Source organism: Marmota flaviventris, chromosome 9 (assembly GCF_047511675.1).
Source record: "Marmota flaviventris isolate mMarFla1 chromosome 9, mMarFla1.hap1, whole genome shotgun sequence".
Taxonomy (NCBI): Eukaryota; Metazoa; Chordata; class Mammalia; order Rodentia; family Sciuridae; genus Marmota; species Marmota flaviventris.
Genome location: NC_092506.1, coordinates 47,574,285 through 47,599,997, shown reverse-complemented (window position 1 = coordinate 47,599,997; position 25,713 = coordinate 47,574,285). Strand labels below are relative to the sequence as shown.

Here is a 25,713-nt window from a genome sequence, read left to right as displayed (position 1 = left end):
GTTTAAGGTATCTCTTGTTTCACTTTCAAGCAAAACTTTCTTATTCCAAGGCACGAAATAATTCCTCAGTTCTCCTTCACCTTAACAACAAATGCAGCTTCCTTTTTTGCTTCCTCCATTTGTCTCTCTCCAAAGCCCTTTCCCAAGTGTCTGATTCCAGCTGCTTCAGCCAGTGCCTCCAAAATGGTCCCCTGGTTTCCACCCCCCTGTGCTTCTAGGTCTGGGTGTGCTGGAATCTACAGGCATCTGCATCCCCACTTATCCTGACTACTGTGGTTAGGAGGGGCCTCTTTTGAATGCAGACAGCCAGTCAGCCAAGTCGAAATTTATACCAGAAATCTATTACCTAATTTTTAAACAAAATGACATGAAATCAGACTTGAAGATATCAAAAACATGTCTAGTTTCTGATTTAAGCAAGAAAATCCACATTGTTACTGCTTCCACCACAGAATAATTTACTGCAACAGGAGTTCTGGATCTCATGCCAAAAATGAGGTCTTCTAACCAATGTCAAGGCCAATTATCTTGTGGTAGATCCCACAACAAAAGCAGACTATTGTGATTAGAGTCAGAAGCACCACCCAGAGAAGCTGAGAAGCTTCTGGGGATTTCTTAAAGTTAGTTTTTATTTTTTTCTCCCTATGTGTCTGTCTAAATAAAGTATGAAAAACTCTGTGTGTGGGCACTGAATACCTTAGATTAGAATGGAAGACAATGAAAGGGGCTATCAGTTGGGAGTGACCTGCTGCAGGTTTGTTCTGAACTGCGTAGGAGCCACGTTGCAAGGCTGCCCACTTGGGACACAGCAAAGCTTCTCACAGCCAAAGCCCTCCATCATGTCCCAACCTCCTCCCTTCTCTAATCTATTTCCCAAACATACTACCAGTAGCCATCCTGAGGTTTATACTTTCCTGCAAAGGAAAGCCCAGATGGCCATATTCAGGAATACTTACCCCACTGTAAAGAACTGCCTCATCTCCTGTCTCCGGGACCTCATTAGTTGCTTATACTCCCCAATCCGGAGCTTTTTGCCATCAACAATGCAGGTGCGTTTGGGTCGGGGTTTGTATTTATAGTTTGGGTACTTCTCTAAGTGTATCTTGCTTAGCCGGGCCTGCTCTTCATAATAAGGTTGCTTCTCCTGGTTGGACATGGATTTCCAGCGAGATCCTAGACATAAAAATAGCCTAATTACCCAAATGGTCAAGGCAACATATTCCAGGCAAATATGACTAGATGGACCCTTGGCACTGCTTCACTCACCTCTGTTCTGGGTAGCTCCTATTGCCACATACCCCTGAATTTCCCAACCAGTCTTTTAGATGATAGAGCAAAACAACAAAATTTTGTACAAAATGCATTTGTTGTATTTATTTCTCTCAGTGATTTAAGGTTGATGATATTGTTATTTTAAAATATATCTTTGCTGTTTAAAGATCATCTCCTATACCAACGTCTTTCCCTAGTCATCTGCCTCTCTCTCTCTTTCTACAGGGTTAAAAAAGCCTGAACTTGCTAAGCATACTTTTGAGAATGACAGGATTCGCAGGAAAAGCTTTCTTGGTTCCAGAAATTCAAACATCTCCCAATACTCCAAGCATCTTTAACAAAGTTGACCTTTGATAAGATGTCAGCTGATGTTGCTATCCCTCCATATATAAAAGTCTCCTGTGTACACTGTCTCCCCTGGCCTCTGATAATTAAAAAAAAAAAAAACAAAAAAAAACTAAAACTCTACTTCAGAAGTTATAGCTTTAGAACAGGAAGGTACCATTGGAATTATATATACCATTTTCAAGTATTATAAACACATCCATTGAAAGTTGTACGAATAAAAGTACAAAAAATTTTAATATGGTTTATACAGGAAGAAGGAGAAGCATTCACTTCTCTAATATTGTTTATAAAGAATTATCTAAACACTTGACGAAGGAGGGATGTGTTTTTTTACATGTATCAAATTGCATTTTTGTGTCTCGCTGGTGAAAAAGTGGTAACAGCTGTGCAGACTGGATGTTAGCTATTCTTTGGGGGAGATTTTTCATACATAAACAAATGGAAAAGTTGTACAAATATTCTCTGTAGCCAGCAATATCCTGGTCTGCTTTAATAGCACATCCATCCCTGTTCTTTCCTGATTGTTGTGCAAAAGTTGTGTAGAACATCTATGCAGATAGGTTTTTCTCTGTTCTGCTGGCTCCCAGCAGCTTTAAGCCCCAGTTAACAGAGGATTCTCGATACTCTTGAAATGCCTGGGCTTAAAAGTTTACATTTTAATGAGTATACTTACTGTATTCCTAATAATTTTTTCACAGAATACACACTAATAATACAGATTCTCCACAGCTGCCAAAGTGGAAACAGAGAGGGTCTGTACCCATCTGAAAGCTCGCTCACATTACTACTAAACCAATAGGAAACAAATATGAAGATCTCAACGTCAGATATCAAATTATAAGGCCAAAGTAGCACTGGCATTTTCTAGAATGTCTTTTAATTTGAAAAAAAAAAAAAAAAGTCTGCTCATTAGGAACATTTTGGTTTGGAGGATATTTAAATTAAAAAGAATAACATCTCTATGTATTAATCTCTGAAACAGCAAAAATCCCACTTAATTATAATGACATTAAATATCCATCTTTAAATTCAGAAGTCAAAATGAAAAAAAAAAGAGAGAAAAACCTGCATTTTAACATTTCATCACTATCTGAGCTTATGTATGTTTTAAATTTTCTCAGAGGTCACTGCCTCAAAATGTCTCAGAATCTAGTTAAATTATTTATACAGTAACAAAACATGTGTATTTGTATATGTCCAGATCACTGATATTTACTCAGGTTAAATATTTATTGCCTTTGAACAAAACATTTAAAAAATTAAAACCACAGTTTAAGTCTCTAATGTTTTTCAGCTTCTTAAACAGCTCCCTTTGAGATTTTGTCACATTATGACAGCTTAAGTAGAACAGTGCCTTCTGTGATTTTTCTTTTTAAAGAGGAAACATGTTGACTGTAATGCTGCATGTTGGATAAAATATGTTCAATATGTTGAGCACAATAATTCTAAACTGTATAATCTGCGCTAGGCAAGCTTTATGCTAAGAGAACAAGGTTTGAGTTTAATCCTGAGAAACGGGAGAATCACTCTGGCAATTTACCACAAAATGGGGCTCTGCCCTGTGGTCTATGTGTTCAGCACAGTGCTATGAAATTTGAACTAGTCATATCTTATTAAAATAAATGTAGTTTTATTTTACAAGTTTAAAAGTTATCATTAGAGGCTCTGTTCTGTACTCTATGAATTTCACACCATTTTGGGGTTCACTCTAGTCCTGGATGAATTCTTTCAGTGGGACACATGAACCCAAGAATACTAGACCAGAAAACCTAAGATCTATGAGTATTTCCAAGGCTGTATAGCAACTTACAAATTTAAAAAGATTGAATAAAGAGATAAATCTAGTCCCCATGATTCCTGTTTAGCAGTCTCCTCTTATGAGTTGCTAAATTTACAATATTAACACGATACTATAGTCTGCCTTTAAAATCAGTTTTTAGCCACCTGCTGTGGTAGATTCGGTAAGTCCCAAACCTAAATGCCATGTTCTGGGGAGGAGGAGATGATGACAAAAGCTGCTATTGTAGCTGACTAAACTTCATCTGGCTTCTCCAGCCACAGTCCCCCTTGAGAGCCTAGTTCTGCCCCTGTTTTCCACTCATGCAGCACTCATGGGGTGAAAGGTCAGCATTAGCTGTGCCCCTGTACTCACCTAAGATTTTGCTAATGTTGGAGTTGTGCATGTCAGGGAAGGCCTGAAGGATTTTCCTCCTCTCATCCTTTGCCCAAACCATGAATGCATTCATTGGTCGCTTGATGTGTGGCTCACTGCTGGCACGGCCTCGGGCATCCCTGTAGACTCGTGCTTCAGCCACAGTGGCACCTCCTGTTGGCCAACAATAATACTGCTGTAGTTTAGCTGCAGAGCCATTCATTGCTTTACTTCCTGTAATGTCAGGGCAGGAAGAACAAGATGGGTGCAAAGAATTATTATAGAGATAAAGTAACATTACAGATTGTCGCCTTGGCTCCAATGCTAGCCCTAGGCCTGTCTCTTCTAAGTGATCTCTTGGGAGCAGAAGACATTTTTAGATGATAATTCTTCAGGCCCTTCTTATGTAGCCCTCAAAGGGACACTGGACAGAATTAACTTTGCATATTTTCATACAGCTGGTACATTTACTGTAATCAACTCCAGGTGATCAAGTAATGACTGGCATTATTTTATAGCAAACTTTCCTGCTGTGATTCCTTCCTTCAAAAGCAGGCTCTTCCCTGTCATTTTAGCTTCACATGCCAAAAATCACAGCCATCTCAAACAAATTCCCCCAAAGAGAATTGTTTTTCACAGCACTGTCCCTTGGCCTGCACCATGCTTCTCCTAGTCTGTCATGCTAAGTCCCACACATCCTTCAAATCCTATTCAAATGTTGGCATATTTCATAACGAATCAATTCAATGAAAAATAATGACTGAGCAATTCCTGTGAGTTAGGCTTTACATCGGGTGCTAGGGATACAAAGGCAAATAAAGTGGCTCCTGCTTTTGAGGTGCTCAGAATTGGAGGGGAGGCAGGCACTTATACCAGAAAGTGTGGCAAGTGCTGCAAAACTGGAGGTAACAAGGTGCAAGGGAGAAGCAGACAGGATGGTCAGCTACTGCTTCCTAGGAGATGTAATGTTCCTGCTGAGGCTCAAAGGCTGACATGGAATCTGCCAGTGAGTGGGAGAGAGGAGTAAAGACAGATGAGAAGGGTGTTCAGGCTAAAAGAACAGCATTTGCAACGATGCTCCCAGGCAGTGTGCATTTCTTCTTGTTTTCAGGCTCCATGTCCCAAAGTAATTATTGTTTATGTGACTGTCTCCCTCCGATCTTTCTATGCCATCCCTAGGAACATGAGATCTCTGAAGTTTGAGATTATCTTGCACTTGTTCTTGAATACCTGGGATTCTTCACATACTAGACAATAAATATTAAGTGAAAAAATATGTGGTTTTCAATTCTTATGAAAAAGTAGTAGACTAGTAGAGGTGTTCATTTCAAGGGTCCTGATATATTTTTCTGTTGTTTAATGGAATTTCTTTAATACCTATGAAACTATATGTAAATTTCTGGTGTTATTTCTGAAAAGCTGAGTCTAGTAACGTAATAGATTGGAAGCTCCTTAAGGATGGGGGCAAGGGATGGCTCTTGTCATTGCTGTATTCCTTGGATCTAGTGGAATATCTGGCACATAGAATTTTAGTTAATAAATGTAATGAATGAATGAAGCTCTTGCTTATCTTCACGACCCCAACCCCTGCCCACCTGCAGTGTGACATACCAATATATGCTTTGTCATGTGGCAATTACTGCCTATCTCCCTATACACTGAGAACTTCTATAGTAAAATACAAAGTGGTTGGACTAATGTCAATATTTCTATGCATAAGCAGGAAAGCCTTCCCCCAAAAGTGTAGGTGCAAACCCCACATTTCTGTTTCCTGGACAAAGTAAATCCTTTCAGCTCAGCAGACTTACATAGAAATAACACAACCTAATCAATCTCTGGTCCTTCTATTTCCAGATACCTTGGTTAAGTAGAAATTTGTTGGTGTCAAAACCAGTAATAAATTAGAACATTAAAGCACACTGTTATTCGGCAAATATGTTCATCATTTATTGTAAACAAAAGACAGGATAAAAGGATGGAATTGGTTAATATTGTGATTTTTTTTTTCCTAAACATGAAGGAGGGTGGAGAGGCCACTTTCTGAAAATCATGCAAAAATAAACATATTTTTTATAAACAGCCCTTCTTTTAGGCTTACTAGACAGAATGATGCCTTACATGAAAAGTCTCAGATCCCAAGATGCATAACTAATATGCTACCTTTTTGCCACCATACCCACAGTACATTAATTTCATTTAAAATGCACTGACCATACAGGATAAATTGATTTCACTTTATATGGGTTTGACAGCCATGTTTATTGTGCAGTGAAATGTAGTGTAGCTTCCAGCTGACAATATCCATCAACACAGGGCAATATGCTGACTGCTGGGCCAGATGAAGGCATACATTACTCTGGAAGTGAAATACTCATTCAGATACGACAGTGTCTTCTCCTGAGGATCACCATGGTAATTTATGATGCCCTCAGTGCCATTACTTTACAACTGACATGGATTCAGCAATTTATATACTGGCATGCATACACATAAAAGGAGACAGGTTTGTGGAGAATGTCAGATGCAAAAACATTTCAGTATTATTCTAAGTTAACTACTATGCCACAGGTGATTAACATTTGAGATCTGTTTTTGCTGTTGTAGCTCTTTTACCTCTAGCGAACCCAACTAGTCAGCTTCTATTTATTTCTTCATTTAAAGTATGTATTTCATTGTAAATGGGAATTTTTAATCTTCTATAGACTGACAGAAATCATGGTAAATTTTTAGATTCTGCTTGTGCAGAGAGAGCTTCTATATCCTCTACTCCATACTATCGATTCTCCCAGACATATGCCCAATTTCTCTTCCTCTTATGCTATATCAGTCTTAGCATAGATTTCTTTGTCTCTTTTCTTTACTAAACACTACCTCCCCTTGCCCAAGGAACAGAACTCAGATCCCACATGCACCAACTGCTCTGCAATGACCTCTCCCCTTCCTCTCACAGTATATATTATCTACACAATACTGAATTCATAACACAGAGGATCTCAAGGACTTATAAGAAATGCTTCAGAAAATGGAGAAACTCAAGAACAATGCATAGTATAAAAATGTGAAGGAAGAAGGGAAAATAGAAAATGCTTTAGATATGTGAACATCTCTTCTTGTCAACTCTTCTCTCTTCCTGAAGGAGTGAACTGAAAAACAAATGGGGGCATCCTAAGCTAAACTAGGAATGTTGTGGCAGACAAATCAAGATTTGAGAAGAGACTAACTCAGGGAGACTGAAGTGTGAAACTACTTTTGAATTGGACTTGATATCTGAGCAGAGATGAACCATGTCTTTTATTTTTTTATTTTTTTTCTAGGTTTATATATAATGAACTTTTTAAAACCTTATTTTTGTTTCTAGTTTTTTTATTAGTTGTTCAAAACATTACAAACCTCTTGACATATCATATTTCATACATTTGATTCAAGCAGATTATGAACTCCCATTTTTACCCCGTATACATATTGCAGATTCACATCAGTTCCACATGTCTTTTAATGATAGAAATTTGCAGTGCACAGATCCCTTTGCAAAATCTTAACCTGGACCAATTTTTTCCCAGTGTTTTCTCCTCTCCCTCCTCCTAATTTCACCTCCTTTCTTACCTATCTTTTTAATATGTGGTATTCTAAGGCTACCTTATGATTATAAAACTATGTTCATGATGTCACCCTCCTTCTTACTTAGGCAGCCAGGGCAAAACAGCAATAAACCTACTTTGCATATGAAAATTGGCCTCTTACTCTTGCCTTAATAATTACCACTAACATCCTGAGGAAATGTCCTCTATCCTTTCCTGAACTTATACCTCAGTTTATTAATATTGCAGGAAATGCAATATTGTAAACCACAGATACCCCACAAAGACATGTTGAGGGTTTCTTTTATCTTTTTGCAGGGACTCTGTGATGTACCACTTCCATAGAATTTATGGAAGCATTCAAATGAGCACTATGCAGAAAGATGCTTTGCAACAAATATTTCTTTGACCAAATATATTGATAGAAAACATCTCTCAATATTACTTTCTTTTTCATTGAAAGATGACAACTCATCTATTATTTGAACTTAGAATTTAGGTTTGAGTGAAGCTCACATTCACAATTTTATAAAAGTATCAGTCACAAAAGAATATATGTGTGTGTGTGTGTGTGTGTGTGTGTACTGGGGATTAAACTCAGGGGCACTTGACTACTGAGCCACATCCCCAGCTCTGTGTTATATTTTATTTAGAGACAGGGTCTTACTGAGTTGCTTAGTGCCTCATTTTTGCTGAGGCTAGCTTTGAACTCATGATCCTTCTGCCTCAGCCTTCCTGAACCGCTGGGATTACAGGGGTCCATGCTACTGTGTGTGGCAAAAGAACATTTAGAAAGTATCCTAAATTCTCTAAAATTCATTTCATGAAAGAAATTGGTTAGGGAATTGTTGTTTCAGCACATGACTATATATGCTGAATAATTCAGAAATTTAAAGAATTTAAATTTTTTGAAACTCCTTTAAATAGATAAGGAAGATTCTATAGAATACTATCAACTGTTTTCAAAAGGTATGCCATTAATCTGTATATCTACAGCCCAACGTTCACTTTCTGTTATAATTCACTCTAAAATTCTAAATATCAGGTAAGATTTTATACTGCTTCATTCATTTTTGAGATATCATTAAGTGTAAAAACAAAATATTTCATTGTTAAATAGACAACACTCTTCTGGCATCCAAAATTGTCCTAAGGAATGGCTTAACATTCTATAAGGAAGTTACCTTTTGTTTTAATGGCAGAGGAAACATTTGTGCATTCAAAGTAAGATTTCTCCTAGACAGCAATTGGAAGGAGCCTAGACCCACAGCTATGTACCTGGGGACTACTCTTTCCTGCTGATCTAAGAGACTATCAGCAATAGCAGTCCCAAATGACAGTTACTGAAAGTCCAGGAGGTCAACAGCACCACCCTAAGATACCAAGGGGAAGCATGGTCCCTGTAGGCCAGAGCCTCTACTCCACATGACTTCCCCTAGAAAGCTCATCTTGGTTAATTTATCCTTCATCTCTTCAGTCACAGTTTGTATAAATGCAAACTTTCAGTTAAGCAAAGAAAGATAGTTAACCTACAGGGAGAAAATAGAAATCACCAAGACAAAGACCTCCTTAGGAAATTGTGACTAGAATGATTTAGGGAAGACAGAAAATTGAGTTTTTCCAGGTGGGTTGGAATGACGTCTAGTTTCACCATCATAGTCGATGGCAATGGTCCTGAACTAATCCTAGAGAGGCCCCTTCCTGGGTAAATTCCAAGGGCTATCTGAATGAATGAGTGTTTGGTGTGGGCTTGTGCATATATAAATTTTCCCTAAGGAAGAATTCTGGCTAATTCTATAATGTGTCTAGTAATAATTTATTTATGCATTAATTCAGCAAATACTTCTGACAAATTTCAGATGTATCCAGCACTGCAATGGAGCATGCAAGCTAAATAACACATGTACTTTGTTTTTAAGGAAGTTGTTCTAGTGAGGAAAAGACACATAAATGAAAAATTATAAAACAGTCCTAACAAAGGAAATTTTAGAATACCATGAAAGCAGAGAAGAGATTGTTGGGGTAGACAGAGATGAATATTAGGGAGGCTTTGGAGATAAAGTGACACTTGAGCACTTGAAAGAAGAGCAAGTTTTCCTAGCAGGTAGGAGTCTGAAAGTATTCCAAGCTGGGAAATGAGTGTGAATAAAGGCACAGAGTTATAACAAAAGCACAATGGTTTGAAGGATAAAAAGAAGCTGGCTGTGGTTTGGGCTTATGGAAAAAAGAGGGAGTACTAACAGATGAAATTAGAAAAGTAAACAGAGGCCAGATTGCTAAGCACCTTGAATTCCAACCTAAGAAGTCTTTAAGGTATTTAAGCAGGGGAGTAACATGAACAAATATATTCTGGAAGAGATCAAAATGGAAACCGAATGAGAAATTACCACTGAATAGTCTCAGTGATTACAAGATAATTGATAATAAAGAATAGAGAAAAATAAGGTATCTAAATGCCTTCTAAAAGGCCTATGAAGACTTGTATTTTGTCAGACAGAATGAATGTTATATATGAAAACTATTGGCATTAAAAATTCTGTTCTGGGGGCTGGGGCGATAGCTCAACGGTAGAGTGCTTACCTAGCACATGTGAGGCCCTGGGTTCGATCCTCAGCACCACATACATGAATAAATAGAATAAAGGTATTAAAAAAATTCCTTTAAAAAAATTCTGTTCTGGGATACAGTTCTGGTAAGCTATTATCAGACCAAGTCTCCAACAGATAATAATTAAAAATGCTGGGCAAAATATGAAAAGATTACCATATGAAGACATCTGAGAGCTACCAAAATCCAGCAGAAACTGGAGAGAATTCCATGCTAGAAGAGAGGGAATTTTACTAAATGGAATTCTGTTTTCATAGTTTTTACCATGAATATGCTCCCCTGTCTGCTCAGTGTTGAGCGGCAAGTGCCAACAGTGTCTATTTTGCTTAATGTGTCAAAGACAGAATTTGAGGTTTCCAAGTGACTGAACCCTGAACTTCACATGTATAGGGAAGACTCGAGTGAGCTATGTGAAAAACAGGGCTCAATATCTGAAAACTCTGAGCAGCTATGTCAGCTGATGCCCACTGCAAGGGAAATAGAATTCGGTTTTGAATCCTATAAAGTTAGAGGGGATTTATAAACACCTTGTACTTTGCCTTGAAATCCCAGAGGGGCAATCCTTTAGAAATAAATTCTACATACCAAGACTAAAGATTCACCTAGGACTAAAAGCAAAATTGATATAAACTTTCACACAGTGTAAAACTAAGCCTCGATAAGTTTAATGCAATTGGCAGATAATTTAGTGGCCTTCTGCTACAAAAATTAACATTTTAAAATGAAGATAATGGCGTCCAGAGTCATATAATTTATAATCCACAACAGACAATATATATTATAAAAAATGACTGGTTGTTCAAACAACCAGGAAAATGTGACACAGAGACCAAAAACAGAAACAAAGACCTAGATGAAAATTACCTGGATTTGGTGAGAAACATCAACTAACAAGTTCAAGACATGCAGAGAAATGCATGCATACCAAATACAAAGAAACCACACCAAGAATCCAGTTAAACTGCTGAAAACAAAAAACAAAGAGAAACTTCCAGAGAAAATGGACATTACATACAGGAGAACAATCATGCAAGTGATGAATAATTATTCATTAGAAACAACGCAGACTGGAAGAGTATGGAACATCTTTAGAGTATTGAAAGAAAAAGGCAATCTAGGATTTTTATCCAGTGACCATATGGTTCAAAGTCAGTAGAGTAGAGGGAAGGAAACAGGGGCAGGAAGGAGGGGAGGTGACTGAATTGGAGAAAATTATATACCTTGCTTGTATAATCATGTCAAAATGAACCCTAATATTATGTATAACTAAAAGGAACTAATAAAAAATATTTTTAAACGTGTGAGTGGAATATTATTCAGCCACAAAAAGAATGAAATGTCATTTTCAATAACATGGATGGAACTGGTGGACATCATATTAAGTGACAGAAAACCAGACATGTAAAATACTGCAAGTCTTCTTTCATACGTAGAAACTAAGAAATGTCACCCTGAAAGTAGAAAAGTGATTTCTAGGGTTGGGAATGCTGCCAAGAGATGACCAGAGTGGAAGAAAGGTGGTTAATGATGATTAATGCACATTGTACATATGTATGGAAATATAACACTGACTCCCACTAACACATACAATTAATATATGTTAATAAAATATACAAAGTAAAAAATTAAAGCACAGTTATTACAGAACACCTAGAAAATATCAAAGAACAAAGAATAAAATAAAAATTACTCCTAGTTGCACACACACACAAAATGAATATAAAACACTCTCTTGGGTAAATAAAAGCTAAGAGAAAGAGTTAACCAAAAGAGGTATTCAAATAAATTATTCAAGATGAAGAGAAATAATGTCCAACAAAAACCAGATATACCACAAGGAAGAAAATCTTAAAGCTAAGTGACTTTTTCCTTCAATAGATTTCATTAATAAATGACTAATTGTTTAGTGTTTTAAAACATACCAGACTATTTAATGCAAAACAAAACATTGTATTGGGGACTTTCAACCTATATAGAACTATAATATGGGACAACAATAGCATATTAGCTTAAAGGACAAAGGTAGTAAGTGGCAGAAAATTGTTAATTTTATTTTATGTGAAGTGGTAAAAGTTTGACTGTGGGATACTCAAGGATGTGTAGTGAGTTCTTAGAAAAACCAATTTTAAAAGATACAGAGAGCTGTAGCTAAAAGTCAGTAGAATAAGTCAAACAGAATCCTTCAAAAGAACTCAATTTACCCAAAGGAAGGCAGGAATGGAGAAAAAGAGATGAAAAACTGAGGGAACAAATAGAAACAAAGTTGTAAATTATAAAAACCAAGTCCATTAAATTCAACAATTATATTACATAGAGATGAAGTTAAATAATTAAATTTAAAGTCAGAGATTTTCAGAATGGATAAAGAGCAAAAAAAAAAAAAATCAATGAAATAGAAAACAGACACAATAAAGACAATTTAAAAAGCCAAGGGTTAGTAATTTGAAAAGATCAATAAGATTGACAGACCCATTCTAAGAATGATCAACAGACAAAGAGAAAAAACAAAAAATATCAGTATCCAGAATGAAAGAGTGAATTTCACCATCAGTACTACTCACATTAAAAGGATAATAAGGCATATTATGAATGCTTAATTCCAATAAATTTGACAACTCAGATGAAATGGACAAATTCCTCAAAAGACAAACTAATGAAATTTACTCAATAAATAGAAAATATGAATCATCAGATAATAAAAAATTGAATTTATGACCAAGAACCTTCCCACCCAAAACTCCATTCCCGAATGGTGTCACTAGCAAATTTGAAGAAAGAGGCAAAAAGATGGTGTGAAAATGCAGAGGGTGGAGGCAGAAAGAACTAGCCATTCATTTTATGAGGGAGCGTACCCTGATAGAGAAGGGAACATGAGTACAAAGGTTCTTCATAAAATATTAGCAAACAGAATCTAGAATATGTAATATGTACACCATGAACAAGCAGGAGTTATCTCAGGAACTAAGATGAGTTTAAAATTTGAAATCAGGGAATACAATTCATCAATACTAACAGAACAAATGGGAGGAAAAAAACAGATCGCTGCCACAGATTTGGAAAACGGTTTTGACAGAACTCAATACACTTTCATGATAAATAATCTCTGAAAACTAGTAATAGAAGAGAACTTTCTCATTCTGTTAAAGGGCATTTAAGGAAAACCTACACTTAACAATATATTTAATAGGGAACTACTGAATGCCTTCCCTTAAGATTAAGAACAAGGGAAAATATTCACCATTGCTAAACAACAATTTAAAAGGAAAAAGTATACAAATTGGAAAAGGGTCCATAATATTATCTGTTCATATGAACTCCTAAGGAATCTACAAAAAAATTACTAGAAAAAGTGAATTTAATAGTGTTGTAATATAAAATAAAAACACAAATCAATCATATTTCTATGCACTAGCTACAAACAATTAAAATATTTTAAAATTTACATTCATTCATAACACCACCACAAAATAAAATATGCAGGAATACATTTAGCCTCCTCAAAAAGTGTTCAAGACACCTACACCAAAAACAATACATTTGTGAATTAAGGAAGATTCACATAAATGGAAGAATATGCCATGGTCATGAATCAGAAGACTCAATATTATTAAGGCATCATCTCTTACTGAATTTATAGATTCAATTCAATCCCAATAATAATCCCAAAAGTATATTTTATAGACATTGACAAGTTGATTTTAAAATTTATATAAAACACAAAGCAGTGACAGCCAAAGCATTCTTGAAGAAACAGAATTCAAAATATCTTTAATAAAGATCCAGGCTGTTAAAATGAGAAATGATAGCCTCTCCAACACACAGTTCTAGGACAACTGGATACATATATTGAAAAAAGTAAACCTTGGTTTATCACATGCTACACAAAGCAATTAATTTGAAGCTGGACATAGTGGTGAGCACCTGTGATCTCAGCAATTTGGGAGACTGGGAGAGGAGGATCACCAAGTTCAAAGTTCACCTGGCAAGTTAGTGAGACCCTGTCTTAAAACAAAAAATAAACAGGGCTGGAGATTCAGTGCAGTGGTAGAGCATTTGGGTTCATTAAATGCCAGTTCCACAAAAAAGTAGGGGTGGAGGAACGAATAATTTGAGGTAAACCATGACTGAAAACTAAAAGCAAAAGCTATAAACACTCCTTAAAAAATATAAAGGACAATATTTTAGAGTGACTCAGGAGCAAAAAGAGTCGCAGATATGGCATACAAAACATTAAATGTATAAGAAAAAGTGATAAATTGAACTACATCAAAATTAAAACATTCATCAAAATCTTTGTTAAGAAAATGAAATGTCAAAGAACAGGAAAAACTGTTCACAAAACACACAAGAATTTTCACCTAGAACATATAAAGAACTTCCACAAAAAGCAACAAAAGAATAAAAATCTAATTTTAAATGAACAGAAGAGCTTGAACGAATACTTTATAGAAAAAAAAAAGAGCCAGTGGGTACATGGAAAGGTATTCTATATCATTAATCATCAGGAAAATGAAAATTAAAACCACAATGAGATTTCATTCCACATGTACTAGAATGGCTTCAACGCTAAACGTTTGGCAAAGACAGTGAGTAACTGGAAATTTGATATATCAGTGGTGGAACTGTAAAATGGAATAATCATTTTCTAACAGTTTCTTCTAAGTAAAATATGACAACAATTTCTCTCCTAGAGTATTTACCCAAAACACAGGGAAATACAGAAATAGATTTATGGAATTAATCTATGCAGAAATAGACTTAAATAAGAATATCATTGTTTTATTAATAATAAAAAGAATTGAAAATAATTTGAAAACAGAAAAATGGTGGTTCATGCATACAATGGGACACTATTTAAAGTAAAACTGTTTTAATTATTAGTTAATAAAAAGCAAAATAAAATAAAATAAAACATAAAACCAATCAACCAACAAACATGCAAAATTGCTTTCTCTGAAAGGTTCTTTTCTCTGTAAACCTGAGAAGTATGTGGCATTTTCAGGCCATTGTGAACTAAAAAATGGATTCATTTACCAAAAAGAAGTATTAAGAAGAGGGGGGAAAAGCTATAATTGATTGCTTATGGATTAATATATATATATATATATATATATATATATATATATATATATTACTATCAGGTTGCTTGACAGAATTGTTGACAATCATACTATTTTAGACTACTTCAGGCTATCAATAGAATGTTGATTTTCTCCTATGGGATTTGGAAAGAGTTACATGATATATTTTAGTCCCTTATTTGAGTTAATAGAGAAAATGATGATGACTACATTAGAAACAAAAATGTAGAATATGAAGAAATTTTAGAAGGGGATATAAGAAATTAGAAAAGAAGTAGAGTATTAAAATTACTTAAATTTGTTCACCATGTTTATCCCACCAAATCTATCTTAATATGATGGAAGTCTAATTCACTGTTTCGGCAATGGCTGACAGCTGTCTGTCCTGACTGTGGAAGCCCTTTGCTAAATTCTCTTTCCTGATTACTGCCAGAATGTTAACTTACTTTCAGTATAAGAAGGCTGCCTGCAATGCAAATTAGAGTGGGGGGAGGTGGGAGGGAGAGAGAGAAAGAGAGAGAGAGAGAGAGATTGAGAGATTTGGCCATCCTACTGGTTTACTTGGTGGGCAAAGAACATTCCTTGGCTGAGAAGGAGCCTTAATCATTAGGGAAGTGATGTGTTCATCACATCTGAGAAAAAGGGATTGCCAGGATTGAAGAGTATGGTTTGCTCTTTTTATCTTATAAAACATTAGATAGACAGGTTAGTAAAGAGTGACCTATGGGGGGGGGGAAACAAAAAAAGTGACCTATGATAGATAAAATGACCAATGTTTTAGAAAGGAACAAAAAAGGAATTACTGGTGATACTTTGACTAAAATGTGATTTCTTCAATTGTCCAATGTGGGGAAAGATCATAGGTAAATTTTCATTATCCTGTTTTCATCCAAATGTTCTTTTAAGTCTTTATTTACTTCAACTGTTGAACATGTGTATAACAAGAAAGTCACTGGATAAACTATAAAGATAGATTGTGACATATACTATACACATAAAGAAAAAAATTCATTGGACACTTTGGTAATAGACATTTATTTCACTAATCAGAATACCAAAGAAATTCTTCAAAGAGCCATTCATGATACATTAGGCCAGAGGTCAATTTCTAGGATAGGAACACCAGGTGTGCTAAATAGTTCATTCTATATAAGATAATATTTGCAAAGTGCTTTCACTAAATACATTATTTTGATCCCCTTTATAATCCTTTGAAGTGAGTAGGAAGGGAAATATCATTTGACCCACTTTACAGGTAAGGAAACCAAGGCTCAGAGCCATTATGAAATCTCCCCCTAAAGTAATGAGTTCCTGGTATACTAATAAGGAGCAGAGCCAGATCTGGAATTTGGATCTTTTCACTTTCATCCTAGTGCACTTCCTCTACCCCAAAGCTACAATAGTGATTCAGTGCTGTGAAAGGACTGAAATTCAGAGTCCACTATTTCTTGTCTGGAACATAACTTTCCCTCTTTAAGGATGCCACTTCCCTGCACAGCTAAGCACATTAGAGGAGCCCATTACCAGTTATGAAGTTCATGCCACTATCTAATTGGTCTCTGAAATACTGCCCCACCAAAGATGCAATGGCATGTAAAGAAAGCAGTAAGGACTGAAATTATAGCAGGGATTAAAATGATGCTAAATTAATGCATTCCTTGGTCACAGGATTATGAGCAAGTGTTATTGTGGATAAGGCTTCCATTTTTTTCTATTAGAAACTCCATTCTCTTTAAAAGATCAACAAGAAGAACCAAAAGGGAATTCCCTAAGGTCAGCTCTGAGGAAACATAAACCTCTAATTCAATAACTCTGCTACTACTCTGAAAAAGGCTTTATTATTGCAACATCCATATGGAGCCAATTGGACATTAATGACTAATCAATCCCTCCGCTTTCTATTCTACTTAAAGTGTCACAAACCATGTTTAGATTAGCCCATTTCCTGCTTAGGATTGCTCAAGATGTCTTTTGTTCTTTCAGGACCAGCCTGATGGAGGCAGCTTAAACAAACACACTAGCGGAGTGGCGCAGGAGTTATAAAGTGCCATATGTGAATGAACAAAGGGGCTATACTGAAGCCTTTTGTGGTATTTGTTAATGTTTTTCATCTGAGCTTAAAAAGGCTTAATGACTTTGTGGTGAGCTGATGCATGTGGCTCGTGGCTTTGCAAAATGAAGGAAATTCTAACCAGTGATATGCCAGTCTGTGTTTTCAAGAGTCTCCTGCTTTAAGTTTCAGTGCCTGTGTTTACTTTTTTTTTTCTTTTTAATTCTCAAGTTATATTTGCTTTACACAGATAGCTAAACACAGTCCTTTATCTTGTTTCAACTATAGAATCCTAGGGCAGCTGGGACAACTTATGTGCTTCTTTATTTTAATGACCTGAAAGTAGCACAGAGCATCAACTATTCTACTTGTTATCTATCTGCAGTATGTATGCACAGGAGGAGGGCTCACAAGCTGTTGAGCCCAGGCAAAAAGGCAGCATTTAAGCTTGAACCAGAGACCACTGGGGATGAAATAAGACAATAACAGGTTCTGACTTTCTAAGATTTCAGGAGAACCAGGCTCAGGTTCAAGAAGATGCCCTTGGAGAATACAGAGGCTGGTGAAAAGCTGGTAGACTAAATAATTCATGTGGCTCTGCAGCTTCTGTCTTCATCCAACCCTAGCTCCTACCATTGACTCCACATGAAGAAGCACAAACCAAGGTGAAGCAAATCTCAGAGCTAGTTAACAAAGATACCACTAAACCCATTCTCCATTTCTACACTTACTGATTACCTTAGCCTTCACTGTCTGTGTTGGAGTATCATAAAATCTAACCTGCTGGCTGGTATTCTTCCAGTTTTGAATCCTTTAGCTTGCATTTAAATACCTCCTTCTAGTTTCAGCCACCACAAATGCAATTCTGACCAAGAGACTCCTATATTTAAATTCTTCAATAGCTGCCTAAATGCCCATGTGATCTGACCCCTAACTATTGTGCCTCCAGTAGCATCTCTGGTTGCTCTATTTCGTTTAACAACACTATACTACTTCTAGTTCTGTACACACTGTGTTTTGATGCTAAGAGTCCAAGTTTTTTCTTTTCCTGGAACTGTCCATCTTGAACACTTTCGGATTATCTATCTATTCTTATGTAAGCCACAGATGTTTTTCATGGTTGCTAGGTTAGACCAAGAATTCTAGGCTCCCACAGTTGTACCCTATGCTTACATCTACCTTAATTTTTACCTGTTTATCCAAGTTACCAGTTTTATGGGTCCACATTATTCATTAGACAGCTTACCTCAAAAGAGTCATCCACAACTGCACCCCCAGAGTCCAGTACATAGGCTGGCATAAGGTAAATACTGAAATGCTTATTGGGACAGCAGAGAACAGCAGACATCTTCAACAGTGAGAATTTCAGAGACCCAGATGTCTGCACATTCCATTAGTTCCTGGGAATTTCTGAAATCAGATTTTATATGAAGTTTCACTTTATTTCTTATATTCTGTTAAGTGTCTTGCAAGGAGAGAGGAAAAATGTACCCATAGTTGTTTGAGACTCAGTGATCATTGGTTTTCATCTTACTTCCTTTACTGACTTGCCACCCTGCACAATTCTGAGAAACTAGTCTCCCCACTTCCAGAAAAACCTTGGTAGGATGGTAAGACAAGTCTGAGCTTTTTGGGAATAGTAAATCTGAAAACTATTCTAACGTTGCAGGGCATGTATAAATATATACAATTGATGCACATGCATTCAAATAAGCATACAAAGAGAACTTCCTTGAATAGCAGAAAATGGGTTAAAACATACTCATAGAATTAGAGAACTTGAACATGAGAGGGAGGTTAAAGATCCCTGGCCCACACTTCTCATTTCAGATGAAGAAAATATGAGGTTTAGGGAGATCAAACTCTTCCCAAGTCTCACATTAGTATATGGCAAAATTACACTGGCAACTTACATTTAACTATCCCCAAGACTGCACACTTACCATCAACACAAATTTCTAAAATTGTCAGCCAAATTCTTTCAATGAAATCCAGATTTATCTTCAAAACTCCTAGCAATTAATTTAACCAGCTTCTCCTCTTCGTTTCATTTGTTCCAGGGAATCTGTCTTTTATTAGAGTGGGAGATGCAGTTTATAGGTCCAGTAAAAGCTAATTTTTAAGTTATGGATATGGAAATAGTATTAGAAGGAGATGGCTCAGGATTTGGGGGCATTAAGTCCAATCATATAGGACACCAAAAGTTCTCCATCCTGTGGAATTGGTGAAAATATTGAAGGTGCCTAATATTTGTGTGGTTTGAAAGATTTTTTTTTAAATTTCACAAATTTCTATTTCTAATTAAACTCTAATGTTTTTTTAAATTAAACCCATAGAAAAGCTACTCCAACAAAGGGCAACCAGTTCAGGCAGCTCTACTTGGAGAAAAGCAGGAGGCAGTGTGGTTCAGTTGTTATGCACTCAGACACATCTGAATTTGAATTATAGATTTGATCTTTCTTAGATAAGTAACCTTGGGTAAATTATTTCTCTAAACTATAGTTTCTTCTCCTTATGAAAGAGTGTTAATAATTTTTACTTTGCAATACAATCCTGAAGAATAAATGGGAACACATGTAAATTTTTAACACAGTGACTAGAACCCAGTATTCACACACCAACAGCAGTCCCCTTTAATGGTAGCAGTAGTAATGGAATGACAACAGAAATAGGAGAATGTTTAGTACAGTACCAAGAGCATAGCAGGTGATTAGGTGATATTTGTCCCCTTCCTAGACTTTCCTCATATCTGGGTAATGTTTCTGACACTTCATGTTCTGTTTTAAAAACCCACAAGTTAGCTGTATGGTACAATTTATTCCTTAATAGAGCCTCTTTTCTGCCCCCAAAGCTAAAAATATATTTCACCAGGGTCTCTATGAAAAAGACTAAAATGTAATGAAAATGCATAAGGCCCAAACAAAAAAGACCATCTCACATCTCCTCAGTTCCTTGTGCAGGACCAATAACCAGATTTGTGTACTTAGCCAGAGCCAGAAGAAAGGAAGAGACCATTATCCTGTGAATTTACAGATCATCTTTTTTAAAATTTTTTTTTAGCTGTAGTTGGACACAATATCTTTATTTTATTATTATGTGATGCTCAGGATCGAACCCAGGGCCCCGCATGTGCTAGGTAAGCACTCCACTGCTGAGCCACAACACCAGCCCTTACAGATCAGCTTTTTAAAAAAACTCACTGGAATGACAAAGGATTAAGATTATTGACTATGAAGCTCTAATAAATCGAGGGCAAGGAAGTTTCAGTACACTTTAAAGTTGTTTTCCTTTCCTCCCTACTAAGAGCTCTGCAATTGTGCAGCATTGGGTAGCTACTATCCTATTGTATTTTGTCCTTGTGAAGGACTGACTTTTCATCAGAATGGTCCTGAAGCAACATGAAGTGATTTCTCTGCCATGAAAATTATAAACACACACACACACACACACACACACACACGTCAGCTTTAATTTGTATTTTTAGAAAAAAAAAAAATATATATATATATATATATATGATGATTAAGCCCAGGGACACTTAACCACTGAGCTGCATCCCTAGCCCTTTTTACTTTTTATTTTGAGACAGGGTCTTGCTAAGTTGCTTAGGGCCTTGCTAAGTTGCAGAGGCTTTCTTTGAATTTGCAATCCTCCTGCCTCAGCCTCCTCAGCTACTGGGATTACATGCATGCATCACCATATTCAGCTAGTATAAATTTTCAATGTTTTAATATATTGCTTATGAAATTATGCTCTCTAGAGCTGAGATTTGGGATATTTTTAAAATTTATATATGACAGCAGAATGTATTTCAATTCTTATTACACATATACAATTTTTCATATCTCTGGTTGTATACAAAGTATATTCACACCAATTTGTGTCTTCATACATGTACTTTGGATAATAATGATCACCGCATTCCACCATCATTTCTAATGCCATGCCCCCTCCCTTCCCTTCCAACCCCTCTGCCCTATCTAGAGTTCATCTATTCCTCCCATGCTCCCTCTCCCTAGCCCAGCCTCCTTATATCAAAGAAAACATTCAGCATTTGGTTATTTGGGATTGGCTAAATTCACTTAGCATTATCTTCTCTGCTAGATGCCCTTCAATAGATGAATGAATAAAAAAATATGGCATATATACACAATGGAATATTACTCAGCAATAGAAGAGAATAAAATCATGGCATTTGCAGGTAAATGGATGGAGTTAGAGATTTGGGATATTAAGATTTAGTTCAGAGTTAACTTTTTATGGCCTATTCTTAAATGTAACAGTTTGCAGTATAATGCAAATGTCAATCTATCCTTATACAGTCTCTTTAATCTGATGCCATGACCTACCTCAGGGCACCATGTCTAAGGTGTAGGTACCCACTGAACAAAAAGAATTTTGAAAAAAAAGTCACTCCCAAGTGAGAGGCCCAGGTACTAGATTGATCTGCAAGGCATCAATCAGCCACAGCAGACAAAGTGGAAATTATTCTTATGTGTGTAATATATCCAGGAGTAAAGAAGTTACTTTTAATTTGATTTGAATGAAAATCCACCTAACACCTGCTCAGCTTTCTCAGGCTGTAACATGGAAAGACATCTAGCTGAGCATCCCCTCTGCAAAGAAGTTAAAAAGAGAGCAGAGGAATTTAGAAACTGATGGAGCTCCAAGACCAACCTAACTGCTGCTTTTCCGTTATTATTAACCTCTGGAATCTAGGTCAATCTTTAATCATTAAAGGTTAATGTCTATTTGGTGGCAAAGTTTAAATTCCTCAGCCTGGCATTCAAAGCCCTATGCAACATGGAACCCAGCTATCTTTAGAACATGTTCAATTCAGCAAATATTTATTGAATGCAAGTCTGTATGAGGCTTTGCACTGGGCTTGGTGGAGAACACAAAGATGAGAAATGTGATACCTCTCTCCTGGAGCTTCCTGTGTGCTTCATTTTCATTGTCTCTGTGTCTGTCTGGATTTTTCCCTCAGCTGAATGCTCTTCCCCTTCTTTTGGCTTATCTAATTCTAGGCTTATTTCCAGTCATACTTCTATCAGTGCCTTCTAGAATTGCTGCTGTCCACAAAGCACTGCAGCTTCTTCTTTCTTTTCTGTTTCTCTAATGATGTCCATGAACATGTTGCTTTGCTTCCTATGTATGCTAACATTATAATTCAAGCTATGTTACTAACTCTTGGAAAATAAAATGTAGTCTAATTTTTTACAATCTTTTTTTCCCACTCCGATAAAAGTATTGTGTATATAAAAAATAAACATCAAATTATATCTGGGTTGAACATGTGGGTAAAACTCAAGATTATGAGGCCTGAGTTTAGACAGATCCTGGTTGGAAAGACTTGGTTCCAGGCACTGGAGATTTCATTCACAGAGAACCACCTCTAAAAAGTTTAAAAATAAACAACAAATAATAGGTGAAAGCAGACTGGGATAGACAAGCAGAATAAAATGAGACAAGGAATCTAGAAGAAGAAAAAAGTCAAACAGGAGAATATCTTGGTTAAAGAACAAAAGATAGGAAGCCAAACAGAAAATAAGGGAGGGCTGCATAGATATTGGCTATTTGGAACAAAATAGTTTTCAAAACTTAAAAAAAGGAAAGGGCCAAGTAGGCAAAAATCCAATCTTGACCTGAAGCAGAGAGAATTTAAAGAGCATTCAGAATTGGCCTAATATTCTTCAAATCCCACCAGCCTCAGGTTAGGCTGAATTCTACAGCCTGCATGTGGAAAGCCAAGTGGCTCTTGCTGCCAGGAGAGGATTCTGGGAAAGAGACCTAGGCAAAGTTCACATTCTAAGTGTCAGTCCAAACATGGTAGACAGACTTCTATCAACCAGGGTTTATTCTAATGTGTTGATTTATGTGAAACAGACATACATACTGCTGAGGAAGCAAAGACTAATTTTGTAGTCCCACTGGGAACATATGCTAGCTGTTCTTAAGAGTCTAATTTCCATGGTAGATGGTATTAATCTTTGTCACTCAGTGGCTGTAGGGTTGGGAATCACTTTTGTGTGATTCAGTAATGGCACAGGCAGGCATTTCTCCCTCAGGGCATAGATACTTCATTAGAAAAGTAGATCATTTTTGGATTACACTATGGTCATTGACACCTCCTTAGAAAATGCAATCCAATGAGAAACCAGCTACCGGGCAGGGCTGGGTTCCTCACTAAAAGGAGGCTGGGACTTTGATTGGGCTTTCACACTGAAATAACTATGAGGGCAGGTTGAGTTCCCTTTATGGAGTATTAGGGGATGGAGTTATTCAAGAATCTTGACATTTCACTCTCTTGCCCCATCAGGACTATCCATCACTTGGAGAGTTCAATGGAAATTGTTTTCTACCAACATTAAAAGTTATTTGGGAGCTTTTAAGACACAGCAAATATATTTCTTTAAGAGAAGTTTATTTGCTTGTTTAAGAGCGCTGCACTTTATATATAGTGCTGATATAAACTGGTGCACAAGATCCTCTAAAACTCTTTATATCCACAGTAAAATACATTTTTGTGATACTCATACAACAGAGTTAGTCCCGAGCCAAGGGCTTCGTGAACTCTGCTTATCTCCTAGCCACCTAGCCTGTGTGGCTGTTACTCATTTTCACCATGTCTTGTGCCTCCCTTACTACCCATTCTAGCCTCAATCTCAACCTGCTGGTTCTGCAGAGACTCCTTTGCCTATTTGCTTCTATGAGATGCCTAGAAATGCAATTTTAGACAGCCATGGAAGGCTGGATCCATATCCCTGTCACACAGCTCTGGCTAATGCTCCCTGTGATTTACTGGGGACTTTTCTTTTACTATGTATACTTCCTCAACTTTTATTCCTGATACATGCCCTAGTAGTTGCATATCTTCTTGGTCAAAGCATGTCCTCTCTGGTATATTTCTACAATAACTGCATTTTTTTAGAAGACTACATGAGGTCCCTAATTGATACTTGCTAAATTCTAGTTGCCTTCAAGGTCAATGAGTTCAATTATATGAATTAGAGTTAAAAAAATATATCAACTAGGAAACATCTATATCAACTTCCTCACCCATACATGAGAAAATTGAGGAAAAGGAAATGCCTTGCCTAGGATGGAACAACTACAATTCAAGTCTTCTAGTTCTTGAGCAAATATCTGAAGGAGCAAAGGATAGATGTTACAAGGAAATAAGAGACAAGTTTGACCATAAATTTGACCAACAAAGACCTAAGAGAAGTAGAAAAAGCATCTGTAGAAGAAATAGGGTTCCTGTCATTGGACTACTGGAGACATTTGAACAGAAGTGAAGTGACCACTTGTCAGGGATATGAGAAGGGATTTCTTAACTAGAATTGCAGATTTCATGACCTCTCTTCTTTATTCCAAATTGGAGAATCTAAGTGTTGCAATGTGAAGCACTATATTCTGGTGGGCTTGACTTAATGACCTTTACATTCCAAAGTACAAGCAGTTATAGAGTTTAAATCCCACCCAGATTAGGCTGCAGTTTGCCTCTGCTGCCTTGAATGAGTCATGAGTCATGGAATCAATCTTCCTTTTCCATCAGGAGTAAAAATCCAGGGAGGGGAAGAGAAATGAGAAAAGCTTCAAAGATTTTTTCTAAGAGTATGGATCAAAGGAGAAGCAGGATATTCAAGAAAGGACATGTGTATTACAAGTGGTGCATTTTGAAGGAAAAAGAGAAAACATTGCAGTCTCTGCTCTTTGTCCACAAACAGACAGCTTAAACTGACAATAATAAAACTACCCTGATATGGAACTTAGAAGCAATCAGAGATTCCCAGAAGAAGAGGGGAGGGGGAGAAGTGTAAGAAGTTTTCAGAAGGGTAATGCCCTCTTGGCTGGGATCTAATTTGCAAATTCAATGAAAATCTGTAAAAGACTTCTAAATAAACTTGAGAGCAACAGCCATAATCAGGAGCATCCATGTTGCACATATCCATTTCCATTTAAATCAATGTAAGATTTTAATATGTGGAGGACAGTATGTTGTATCCAATTCTAATTCAGGGTCCAAAGTCATCCAGAGATACAGAGCTCATCCCTAAATGATAGGCTTATATTTCACTACTCCTCACATCAAAATGAGGTACAGCCTTCCTCAGGCTGGGACACAATAAGTGAATATGAAAATTTAAGAAGATTTTAGAAAAATGTTTTCTTACCCAAACCATACTACAAAACCATATGAAACCCTAGATTTAAGAGAGAAACCCCTAGTAGAAGAGCTATAGGGAGAGAAAAGACGGAAATAATCTATTTTAAAAAGCTAAGTCACAACTACTGTTGCTGGGGAAGGGAAGGAAAGAAGGAGTGGAGAAGGTTCCATCTCTGAAAGATAATTGGGAAATACTACTAGAGAGGTGTTCTGATTAATAAACAGTAAAGCTCCAAGAACATGAAAACTCAAATTACCAAGTAGCACAAATATGTTCTCTAAGATATTGCTCTCTTATTTCTTTGAAAGAAACAAATGGAACCTATTGTGGATAGATCATCTTTTCATATAAGAACTACACCTAGTGTTTTTTGAAGACTCTAATAGCAATCATGGATTTGGAAGAGAACTTAGAGATAATCAAATCCAACATGACTCTTAAAGAGATAAAGAAC

General features: G+C 36.5%; 1 protein-coding gene across 6 annotated transcripts in view; it reads right to left on the bottom strand.

Annotated features, from left to right (window-relative positions):
* Sox6 (SRY-box transcription factor 6) overlaps positions 1-25,713 on the bottom strand; it is a 577,529-nt gene that overhangs the window by 13,908 nt on the left and 537,908 nt on the right. For all 6 annotated transcript variants that reach the window (XM_071616371.1, XM_071616370.1, XM_071616368.1 and 3 more), the window contains 2 exons: positions 3,773-4,006; positions 957-1,173 (listed from right to left, as the gene is read on the bottom strand). In XM_071616371.1, coding sequence (XP_071472472.1) covers positions 957-1,173; positions 3,773-4,006 — 451 coding nt within the window. The remainder of the gene's footprint in view (positions 1-956; positions 1,174-3,772; positions 4,007-25,713) is intronic.